Below are 12,596 nucleotides of genomic sequence, written 5' to 3' on the forward strand. Positions count from 1 at the left end.
GGAGATGTTTGCAGGCTCACAAGGAGAAGACATGAAATGCAAGGATAAGCACTGGTGCATTGGCTTGTCCAAGGAAAACAGATATAGCAAGGCTCGAACTGAGCTTTAAAGACATCTCTACATTATACCTCACTTACTGTTCTCTTCTGAACAATTGCAAACACCATTCCTTTCCAAGAAACTTGCCTAGGCACAGGTGTCTGCCAATACCTTTGTTAGCAAGGAAAACCTTTTCTCTGTTATCTCCCCTTATCCTGTTTTTTTTTTTTTTACTGTTTATGAAGATCTGTGCTTGGGACCCAAGACCAAACCCTTTCCACACCAAGTACAAAGTAAAGAAACTGTCTCTGAAAATTCTATGTTAAGGTTTAAGTTGTGGATGGATTAAGAAATACTTTCTCAGTAGGTTTCCCATACGTAGTACATACCAGAAGGCCCTGGGATTCTCTATGACCTCCTGTCAACAACAGCAACATGCACAAGTCAGCCAGGGAGGGCCAAAGAACTAAGTTGTTAGCTGCAGCCAGTATTTGAAGAATAGAGCGCCTAATATACTCTTGGAGTCACTGCTATGTTTCTAGCTTAATGTCAACAACATGGTTGATGTTTTTTCCCACATATAGACAATTGGAACAGAAATGATACAGCTTTCATCTAATTTGAATCTGGAGAACAAAAAAAAAAATACATAAAGGGAATTTGGTGCACAAAAATTTTGCAACAGCATCATTTACTTGCTGCTTTCCTAAAAATCTGAGAGCTCCTCCCTAAATCTTCCCACTTCAACGGCAAAGACAGATTTACTTTCTGACTTGATATCTATGTGTGCAAAAATCACAGACATACACTGTAAAAAAATGAAAAGGTATCTTTAATAGAAGATGAGCTGTGCAGATTGACATCTGGGCCAGCAGGTAGCAAAGCGTAGAAGACAGGTACGGCCTTGCAGGGATTACGCTGTGTTCTGCTGAAGTGCAGAGTCTACAGAGCAGATGCTAAACTCTTGTAAGATCAATAGTCAGTCAGCCCACACTGCTAATTATGAGTAATTATGCATAACGGTACAAGGAGAAATCAGTGCAGCATTCAGGCTGGTGACAACAACGGAGGAGGAGGGAATGACTGGGGAGGGGGGAGTCGGGAGGAAAAAAAAAGAAAAAACTAATTCAATGAGTGAGAAACCGAGCCAAGAATAAAGAGAGACGCTTAACACTGAATAGATGGGCAAAGAAAATGACAGTGGCAGGAAGGCTAAGAAACATTTACCCAAATTCCAATTTATGCAGATTTTGAGGGGTAAAAAAAGAACAGTGCTGGAAATGTTAATCCCAGTATTGGGATCTTAGCTTATTCTGACCCATTTCACAATCATTTTGGTGCAGGTCTGTGAGAGATTTGTGACTTGTAACTAGTAGAAATAGTAGAGTAGAAAAAAAAAAAATAGCCACCATTAACATATATTGGACCTGTTGTTTAAAAAAAGTGTGGAAAAAAGCAGTACCTGGAAAGAAGATTGTAAATACTGCTTCTACTGCAATACTGCTGCCTACATTTCTGTTCAAACATCTTTCAGCTTGTATAAAGTTTGCAAAGCTGATTTTTAGGTTACGGTTATTGCACACCAATATGAGCCAAAGTCAGTGTATGCTAAACATCAACCTCACCATCAGTAAAACTAAATTACTTATGGACAAATGCACATTAGAAATGATAATTATTTTACTTTAGTTCTAAAAGTGATTTTTATGTCATTACATAAAATACATATGGATGGGACTGAAGGAGGCACACATAAAGAAACATGCAAGCCATAATTGTGTTTTTACATACTGACACTTTCATATATTATGGACACTAAATGGGCAAGTTAAATGTTTGTTAATCAATGGTGCAAAAAAATTGAAATAAAAATAAAGAGATTTGATGGGATGTGTTTAGAATATTTGGCTATGTGTTTCCGAACAAACTGTGTGCTATGTGTGACACGAATAAACCGTAAAAAATGCTTACATTTGTAAAACAGAGCACAGTCATACCAACTGGATGTCTGTTTGATTACATTAACAAAACAAATCACCAAACTTCAAAAAGCACAACCTAAGTCTGTTGATCCAGAAAAAGTAAAATCCTTAATAAATCCACAACCATTTTCATCACAATGACGAAACAATTTCCTATTAGCAGAAAATAGCAAAATACAATACAGAACTTCATGTACAACAAGAAATGTGGACAGATAACATGGCAAACTAACAAACTTTTATCGAAAGTGACATTTTGTTGCCTGGCCAGTACGGTGGAAAGCAGCAGAGGTGCGACAAGCAGAACATTTCAGAACAGTGTGATTTTGGTGTGTGTGTACAGTATATAAAAGCTAGTACTAATGAAATGGAGATGAGATGTATAATTGATTAAAAAGCAATACAGTACATGCATTTACAAAGGAAAATAAACACATTTTCTTGTGGACAGTTACTTTCAAATGAGCATTGTGCTTACAGCTGGGCATAACTTTGATTTTTAATAAGCAAAGACCACCATCTGCAATACTTAATTTCAAGTCATTGCTGCCACCCACAGTACTTTCTTTTTATTCGGCATCTATCAACACAAAAGACTGAGGGCACAATGTGTTCTGTACATGTCCCCTTTGAGGGCATTAAAACTGCTCCTTGCATTCACAGTGCAACAGTGAACAGCGACTTGTGTTATCATGTCAGCGTTGCTCTCTGCATCATTGAAGACTACACAATGCTGGTGAAAACCAAACAGAAAGAAAGTGATGCCCTGCACTCAAAGTGAATTTAGGCAGAGCAGTGCTAATGTCAATTACAGCACCATTCTCTACATCATCAAGAACTGCCCACCTACAGTGGAGGACCAACGAGGACTAGGAAAATCACCAAACAGGCCAAATGACTTATGAGAAGGGAAAGGAAAATAAAGGAATACTATAATTTAGGTGGGTGCCTAAATGGAAGAGCTGGTCAATTGGGACTGTAGCGTGTGTGTAGGTTTGCTTTAATACCATGCACATACACCAGTAGATCTCAGAAAAAAAATCCAAATTGCTGTATCATCTATGTGAGTGATCATTAACATGTGCTTGTCATTAAAGTGCAGCATGCTTTTACATAGAAATCACTGTACATTATATGACTTGCACTTTACATCTTTTGGGCCCTAAAGCCAGCGTGAACACTAACAAAAGATTATTTGACAAAAAAGTGATAATTGATCATTCTTACCTGGAAGCATCAAAGCTGTCATAGGATCCAACAGTATAGTGTCTAAATAATTTTTTTGTTCTATCTGTTCGTGTTTCTAAAAAGAAGAAAAAAAATAACACAAATTAGTAAATATAGCACCAATTACAGCCCATCTAAATTGGTTTAAACTGTCATGTCTGCATTTCCAAAATCACATGGCTATATAATACATATATGTGCATCAAACATTTCTCTTTCTCATTAAAAAGCTGCGCTCCATGCAAACAGATAAATACATTGATAGAATACACGTGTGGTAATTGTTTTGGCTGTCTAAAGATTTTTTTTTTGTATATCTAATTGTACAGTTTACACCGTCCTGCAACAGAGTACTGCCTTCTCTGGCATGGAATGAGACCTAATAGTTTTCTAAAGTTTTCCATTTACTAAAATTGCCCTTACCTATCCTACCTTGTGACTGGAAAGTGAAAGAAGCAGCAGACTTATCAGATCATCTCACTGACAATCTGCATTGCATTACACCTAACTGGTTCTTTGTGTTGCTTCTCCCACTCTCCCCTCTCTGAGCTTTGCTTTCAAGTCACATTCAGGTAATTACATTGATAGCAATCATGCAAGTGGTTCAGCTTTAAGAAGGCAGATCTCCAAATTAATTCTGAGGTTACTAAGAACCTTCTGTATATGACCAGAAGAGTTGTCAGATTTTCAAGTGCACCTAACTCTGCACCATCAGCTAAAGTTACATACAAATCTTGACTTTCGTAATAAAACATAATCTTACTAATTCTCTTACTATCCCCTGTGCCTCCATATGGGTCCATTAAGGCAATAACCTGTTACAGATAAAGTTATGCATTACTATGATCACCGCTATCAGCCTTGCCATGATCAGTGGATCAACAGATATAAACAACTGCAATTATATGCAAATCTTCATTGTATATCATAAGGTCCCATAGTCTTTCCTAATAATTTTTTAGTGACCATGCTAAAGGAAGAAGGGTCAAGTTGGACTACTGTGTGATAAGTCTTGTTAAGCAGCAGTACCCATTATCCAGTAACAAGCTGATGGACTCGTACTGTCAACAGTCATGCTCATCCACCTTGGCTCTCAAACAAGCATGGCAATCTGTTACAAGAAAATTTGACTGGTGGCAGGGCAGTGCAAAATGTTTGCTACCCTTAAGTATCACAAGTTAAGCAATAAGGCATAAGCATTTTCACATTCTCTCCTGGACAGATCCCTCTTCTACAATAACACTGGGAGCAGATCAATAAGATCCTGAGGTACCATGATGTTAGTCACCACACTCAAACTCTTGCAAACCCTAATAGAGGTTTCTGAATTTGGTCACGTTTCCACTGTTCCTCTGTTTTTGCAACAAATAAATGCTCATATTACTGGCACCTGGTTCTAATGGTTATTCCTCTAAATGTCATAAGGTTCTTAAAAAAAAAAAAAAAAATCTTACAGACCCTTCATAGTTTTTACAACTACAAATGGAGTTAAAATGCACTCTACTATTTGAGCAGGAACATTGCCAAGCCCCTACAGACTTATTTCTTCAAGGTCCTAATCATTTGTATACAATGTATTCTTTAGCTACCAAACATTCTGAGAACAAATAACTATATACTTGTGGGAGCTACTGTCAGCTGTCCCCCTCAGCAATTTCACTGTAGCGGAAATCCCTTAAATTTCTAGATTCATGTGGCATAAAGTGAAGGGAAATACTGCTTTGCTTATTCTTCCCTTATTGCCTCCACCCACAACCCCACTTTTTTTGCTTTACCTATAACCCCCGTCCCGGCCTTTTATTTCCACTCTCTACCTTACTACAGTCTACTTCCCTTCTTTCTAAAATTAAAAGAAAATAATTGTTATTTCCAAGAACACCATGTCCAACAAAGTTATACCATGTGTCATTACGTTCTTTTGTTACCTTTGCAAATTTGGATTACAAAGTATTTTACTTCATTTTTTATAACTATATTGTATTTTTCTCTTTCATGCTGGCGTTTAGATTACTATGTCCAAAAGAATTATAACATATATTACTATGTTCCCTTGTTACCTCTGTTTATCTCGACTGTAAAGCATTATACATCTTTATTATTACTGTAATGTATCTTTGTTTTTCATGCTGCTTTCTAAAATTGCCATTGTGAAAAAAAAAAGTAGGATTCATAGGAACTCTGAGCATCTATCTGTATGAGCCATCACAGACACCAGTAAAAGTGAGCATCAGAAGAAAAATTATACTAAGAAAGGCACAGAAAAAAATCTTCTGCATTGACCAGAGCAAGTAAATAATTTCTTACTTCCACAGTAAAGGAAAAATTGAAAGAATGAGTTTACATACAAATTTAAACAAACACAGCAAACATAAATATTTTGCAAAGGGGTCTGGTTAAACTAGTCACAGTGGGGAACCATACACCAGTCCAACTTGGTTTGTCTCACAGGTTTTAGAATAGCAAGTTATAACATAAAGCTCACCCAAGCGATTAAACTTGGTCAGTTCCTGACTAAATGCCTCTAATAGGTATTACATTTGGGGCCAAAAGAATTTGGTATCCTTAAAATGAATGACGGCTAATAGTGATGCTCGTATTGTAAACTTCAGGTTACAAAATTTGCATTGAACCATGGTTATTCAGGTAAAGTGGCAGCAATTAACATTCAGTACCTACTTTGCCCTATCACATTAATAGGTAATCAATGTAAAGAATTGAATGCTGCATATATTCTAAAAGGATTTATTCAATCGCACATTCAGGACATAACTGACATATTGATTTCCTTTATTACCTCACTTTGCCAAACTAGAAGCAATATACTGGAAACCTTTGAGCTAATTAACAATTAATTAATTACCAATTCCAGTCTTTCCGAGCTTGCATGTTAAATGTCTGCATTCAGTTTAGTGCCAGATAAAATTAAAATCTGTCACAGTCCAGTCTTCTGTCAAACCACAGATCTGTGGACTTTACTGCCGAAAAAGTGCTGAGGCAATGTCAAAATTATTAGTAGCATTCGAATAGGATTTGTTGGGTTCATTAATAAATGTATAATTATTTTCTTTAAATGTTGCAGCTACTATTTTATTTACATTTAGTTTTTGTAGAAAGTTTCATCTGTTTCCTTTTTCTTGCCGTACCATTAAAGCTGCACCCAAGTTTTGTTGGGTTTTGATATTGCATTGTATGAGCAAGATAAAATAAAGCTGAATTGCATTGCACCAATGAGCAGATAAAATAAAGCTGAATGCACGTGATTTGATACAGTTTTTTTTTAAATATATTTTTATTGATAAAGGTTAAATAGTAAACAACCAATTATATACAACTCTGTAGAAAAAAGTGTATATATAAAGGGGAAAACAGTTTTTTAATTCATTCATAATAAAGAATTTAGGACTGCTATGCTGTATTTATTTATAATAAAGTATTTTTTTTTAATTTGTATGCATTTGAATTACATTTCATGTATTTTTATATTAAATAAACACATGAATTTGTCTTGATATCAGCCTGCATTAATTAAGTGCGCTGAACAGCTAAAAGAGGAAAGTCAAAACTTAAAGTCAATTAGGCTTGACTGCAAGCGCAAGCCCTAACAGGGAACATGTATGCAAGAACAGAGTGCAAAGTGAATGACTTTTCAGAGTGTTGCTGCTATTTTATTAACTAATCAGCAGGCTGGGTGCGGGGAGGTAACACCACAGTATTCCTTAACACTACAAAGAAAGTGGTGTCACCCTCCTCTGCAGTCCTCAAGTTGTGAATGAATCACAAAAGAGGCTATACAGAATTACAAGTGCTTTGTCAGATAAGACTGTTCACATATGTGCATTTCTAATATATTTGGTTGTTTCTGTTCTCGTTATTCTTACAGAGGAAACCACACCAAAAATATCATAAGCAGATTTTTTTTTTTAAGTCAATACACTTCATCTTAAAACTTGTAAATTGTATCTTAACATTTAGAAACCCAATTTTTGTGTATAGCATGAACCTTTAGTATGCATGTTATTGTAACGACCGTGTCTGCAAATTACAAATGCAGACTTTGTTTATTGCTTAGTAGTTCTGCATAGTGTTTGAGCTTCACTGCTCATCTCAAATAGTGCAAGTCCGTGGATCAGGAATGATGTAAAAAACAGCAAACTCTCCATATGGCAAACGAGCATATATTGGCAGAAACCAAGAAGGAAATGCGGATTCCTATTAAAATTTTTGTCAAAATATTACACAGTGCTTTACAAAGAACATAGCCATGCCATTATCTCTAACAATGCTGTGTAGCCATGTGAAGGCAGATACCTGGAACAGTGGTTAAGAGCAAGGGCAGTAGATGTAGTTCATGGACCATTGGGTGAATGTCTTGCGTGGCACAGACAGGGCTGAACGGTGGAATCTGTTACCACCCAGTAGTCAGGAGCTTCACGGTTGGCTCCTTGGCTTTTCCTTGTACCACTCTCAATTGCAACCAAAACAATAAAGCTGTTACACTCCTTTACACGGCATTTGTAAGTTCAACAATGTTACATTTAGTCAGTTTGGATGACAAAAGTCACAATTTAGGTTGCTTTCTACCATACCACGTTAACTTGGAGATAGCTGGGTTGCTGACAACTGCTTAGTATTGTGATTAATTAGTGCTTCAATAAATTCACTCATGTTTCCTGCTTTGCACATCTGCTGGTGAAGACCTTTCTGAAGATAGATGATGGCTTGCAAGATGAACTAACCATGGCCAGAAAGATCTGTGCCCTCTTCATTTTTGGCCTTGCATTCCACAAAAGGATCTGTTGCGTAGAATTCAAGATCACATATGATGGACTTCCTGTACGAGCAAAGGAAAGCAGTAACTGACTATCTGATGCACCACAGCGCAAAGACAGGACGCTTTGGTATCTTTGACTCAGGGCAATGGTAGCCTATTAGGGACATATGTCAATGAAGCCTGTGGAGGAGGTAATTAAATTTGTTATCCAGGAAAAAAGCAGTATCAAAGATGTCATACCGCTTCATGCTTTAAGCCACACTGGATTTCATGCAGGAAGAGGAGGAAGACTCTCATACTTTGCCTTGCAACTGTGGAGGTGTTTAATGGAGAGTGAGATTTTTACAGGGAGCATCCATTGCCGAAGAAAGATTACTACTGGATAGCCGCATTCTTTTACTCCCAGCAAATGTGAGGAATGTTTTAAGCCTTCTGAAAGGAAGGCAAAACTCCTCAGTGGCCCCAAGAGTGCGGGGGGTTAGAAAATCAAGTACGGCAGATGGTATCATCTTATCCGGCTTGTCCTGGGGTGTCACAGTATTTAACGCTAGACCCTATGGATTAATGGGCCAAGAATATGGGATATGTTCGAGCATACCATCAAGGTCATGCCACGTCCACATTCAAGTGTCATATCAGAGAGAGATTTCAGTGTGGCAGGTGAGATGGTTAGGTAATTGGCTTCCACCCAAATTGACCTTGGACTGTGTTAATGACATAGGACTATGGTAGAAATATTAGATTGTGAGCCCCTTTGAGGGACAGCAAGTGACAAGACTATGGAATTTGTGAAACGCTGTGTGATATGTCAGCACTATCGATTATATATATATATATATATATATATATATATATATATATATATATATATATATATATATTATATATATATATATATATATATATATATATATATATATATATATATATATATATATATATATAGTTATTAACAATAATAAATGGATGCTCCATACTGGACTACATGCACTGTTCCCAGTGCGGAGAGAGTGGAGTGAAGGCCACCAATTTGAAGTGATTGACGTTCATGAAAAAGAAGCAGTCCTGGACTGGTGACTTGTTTCAGCCCCTTGTTCCTAATACTAATGTGTAATTGCACCACCATCACAACCAAGAACAGCAAAATAATGGTGGACCAGAACCAGAGAAATGGATTTAGTTTGTTCCTATTCAAAGTTCTAAAAAGTGGCTGAACAAATCATTCCTAGTGATTTTGAACTACAAACCATTCACATTTTGAGCAAACGGGCAACTTTTTATGCAACAATGTGAAAAATTATAAAATCACAGCAATTAGTTCCATATGGATTCTGACTGCTCCATTTTGTCCAAGTATCTGAAAATTTGCTAAACACTATTTTATTGATTTTTCTCAACCACAATAACCTTTTTAAGCATTTAATAATATATAAATAAATTCCCACTTGGACCACTACAATTATAAGTTTTAGTTCTCTGCACGCTCTATTTAAAGTATATGTAAATGTATTCACTAATGCCTCCTCAAAACTTTACCCTGTAAATTAATTTAAAAAGGTAATCATCACTATTTTTAAATATGCAGTTTTAATTTAAGTAACACCTGGTGATCCTGCCAGAAGGATTTTACTCCTTGTTCAGGCGCTTAATGTTGCAGAATGACAAAAATCATCATGCCATCATCAATGCTTCTAGCAGATAAATCACATGGTCCTTTCAACAAATTATTGCAGACATGACCCAATGTTGTCACCAGGAAACCCTGCACGAGAAATATCATACAGCTATCACTGGAGTACATGTAAGCAGGAAGTGATTGTAAAGAGGCTGACCAAGATCAGCAGTATTTAAATGCAAGTGGAAAACAATATTTTATCAAGACATTTAAATGGATATGATTCATGCACATTGCTTTACCAAACTAAATGTCATTTAATTTGAGTTTACATCTATTTTAAGAAATGAATAGTGTAAAAATGAAATGCATATTGACACAGCTGACTGTAACATCATTGACAATTGATGGCCGTTAGAATAGCAAACCATGCATTACAATGCAATAATTGGCCTTCTGCTACAAATTTAACAGATAAAGACCTTTTTTTAAAAAAAAAACAAAATAAAATCTTTACAGAACATTCATCTGTGTGCCATCAGTCTTTCCACAGCCTATAATTACGTGCCAAAGCCTTTAATTATCCCCAGGATGCTGGGCATGAGGCTGGGAATTGCAGGCACAGCCCATTGCTTGACTAAAGGCATAGACTAACAATGGGCATATGGAACAAAATAAATAGAACACAATCTGACAGCTAAATAACTGACATACATGCAACAGAAAAATACTACAACCACCTGAAAATTGATAATATTTACAGAACAAAATTTGTAAAGAGAATTGCTTTATTATATGTTTAGTAACATTTATATTCATTACAAAATGTTTCATGTTCATTAGATTTACATGAGAAGATAACATGGTGCCAGCTCTCATGGGACAACAAATCCCAGAATGCCAACTTGTGAATGCACCTCGGCTGAAGAGCTTGCCTCTAACTAAGCATACCTAATAGAGCGCTCCACCCGACACCCAAATTTATTATATACCATGTCCTAACCTATAGAGGATTTCAACACAAAGCTATTTACACACTCAGTCCATTATGAAGGGTTCCAGGCATCCCAAAAGAATTTTGCATTTATGGCATGAAATGTCCAAAGTATTTTCCATTTATATTCTGCAGATTTCAAAAGAAGGAGTGTCTCAAATAGGAAACAGTATCTAGAACTTCAGAGAGTGATAAGAAACACTGACTGATTCAGCCACCACACACCTATTCCTAACCAAATTACCAATTCTGGGTGGCATGATCTTTGAAAATCTGGCATCTGGAAAATCTAGTTTATACAACTGAGCTCTTTATTGTCAAATCTGCTATTTTAAAAAGAGAACAGTGATACGGTAGATGCATCTCATTTAGAATTATTTCTGTATTGTCAAAACTGGTTTTGATGAAATATTTTGAAACAAATAGAGATATTGTTTGCTGAATCTCATATTTCATGGAGATGAAACTTTAGTAAGAAGAGAAGATTACATTTTACATGATTTTGGAAGTACTGGTGGTTTCACATTATCCTCATCCTCAGCACAATGATTACTGAGTTAGTACACCGTTCTCCTGACCTTCACTGACCCACACGAACTGCAGACAAAATGGTCAGTGGTGCAACCTGGGCCAAAGCGTGACACAAAAAGAACCCTCCGTAGGAATGTGTAGTTCAAGGCCTGAACAAAACTGCATACAAACTCATATTGAATAGGATTTGATTTTAAAAAATGAACAATAAATACTAACACACGACAAAATATAAGCCACCACTAAGAATCTTTATGCAACTCAATCTGTAGTCCTACCAGTGACCCCACTTTTTGTCCTAACACTTGCAGGATGTATTGGCAGTCACAAGTATTCCAAGGCACACAAAGGTCACTTAATATGCCGTTCACCTCAGTGAGGATGACAGCTGCCCGTCTGTCTGCCGACAATGCATTTCAAATCACAGAAGCAAATAGGTAGTCATTTCACTGGCAAATAGGCACACGTCGCAGCAAAAAATAGGGATAAATATTTTTTGACATTTTAGTTGTAAATACATAAAGCACTGTCAAGACACAAAAGACTTATTTTACATTTGTAAGCAATGACCTAAACCTTTGAATTGTAATCTCATGTGGGCATGGACCTGCTAAAATATTTTGTTAGGTTATCATTTCATGTTTCCCTAGTATTTTTTTTTTTTTTTTAGGTTATACAACTATGTTGGCATTGTATAAAATAACAATCAAAAACTGTAAGAAAAACACACATTGTATATACACACAAAACACACGTGTGTGCACATATACATCACATCTTTGTTAGCTATGAATATACATACAAGAGCTAAGTATCTTGCATCAGTCACTGCTGTCTATACACAATAATCAGACACACAGCCTACAGTACCTCCGAAATGCACTTTCTTCTTGAATTTCGAACTCTCAGCCATAGTTTCCACCCTAGATGAGACCATCTCATATAAAGACGGCCAGAGAGCACATTCCAAAAGACGTCCTGTACCACATTACAACATCCATATGCCCCCCATTATCTTGAGGTAAAGTTTTTAGGTCCTGTAACATCCACACGGGAAGGGAAAAAAAGGAGATTCTGATCCTCTTTTGTGTAGAGAAGAAAAATAAAATATATAAAAAAGATGTAAAATAAATATGCAGCAGAGAACATGAAGTGTTGGAGAATTTTTTTTTTTTTTTTTTTGGATAAGAGGGGGGGGTAAAAAAGGCAAGGAAGAAGAAATGTGTTATTTTACACAAGTTGTAAGCTCGGAATAAGGACCACGTCGCTGTGTGCCCACACTCTAGCAACGAGTTCTTTCTCTGCTGTGAGTTACCATGGAAATGCATCAGTCACTAATCGAAATAAGTGCGGGTGAAGGACGCCTGAAAACCTGGAGCAATTACGCATGCCATTAGGGAGGAAAAGAAAATGATTCAATCCGTCTATTAGTTACAA

At 36.5% G+C, this 12,596-nt stretch overlaps 1 protein-coding gene across 3 annotated transcripts in view; it reads right to left on the reverse strand.

The window, feature by feature from the left end:
* Nucleotides 1–12,245, reverse strand: part of SHANK2 (SH3 and multiple ankyrin repeat domains 2) — a 129,900-nt gene extending 117,655 nt beyond the window's left edge. For 2 of the 3 annotated variants that reach the window (XM_072422091.1, XM_072422090.1), the window contains exons 1-2: nt 12,030–12,245; nt 3,249–3,324 (exon numbers count right to left, since the gene is read on the reverse strand). In XM_072422091.1, the coding sequence (XP_072278192.1) occupies nt 3,249–3,324; nt 12,030–12,096 (143 nt within the window). In that variant the 5' untranslated portion in view covers nt 12,097–12,245. The remainder of the gene's footprint in view (nt 1–3,248; nt 3,325–12,029) is intronic. The other variant, XM_072422092.1, reaches the window with a different exon arrangement.
* Between the last annotated feature and the right edge of the window lie 351 nt (nt 12,246–12,596).

The sequence above is a fragment of the Pyxicephalus adspersus genome, chromosome 9 (genome assembly GCF_032062135.1).
Source record: "Pyxicephalus adspersus chromosome 9, UCB_Pads_2.0, whole genome shotgun sequence".
In the NCBI taxonomy this organism is placed as follows: Eukaryota; Metazoa; Chordata; class Amphibia; order Anura; family Pyxicephalidae; genus Pyxicephalus; species Pyxicephalus adspersus.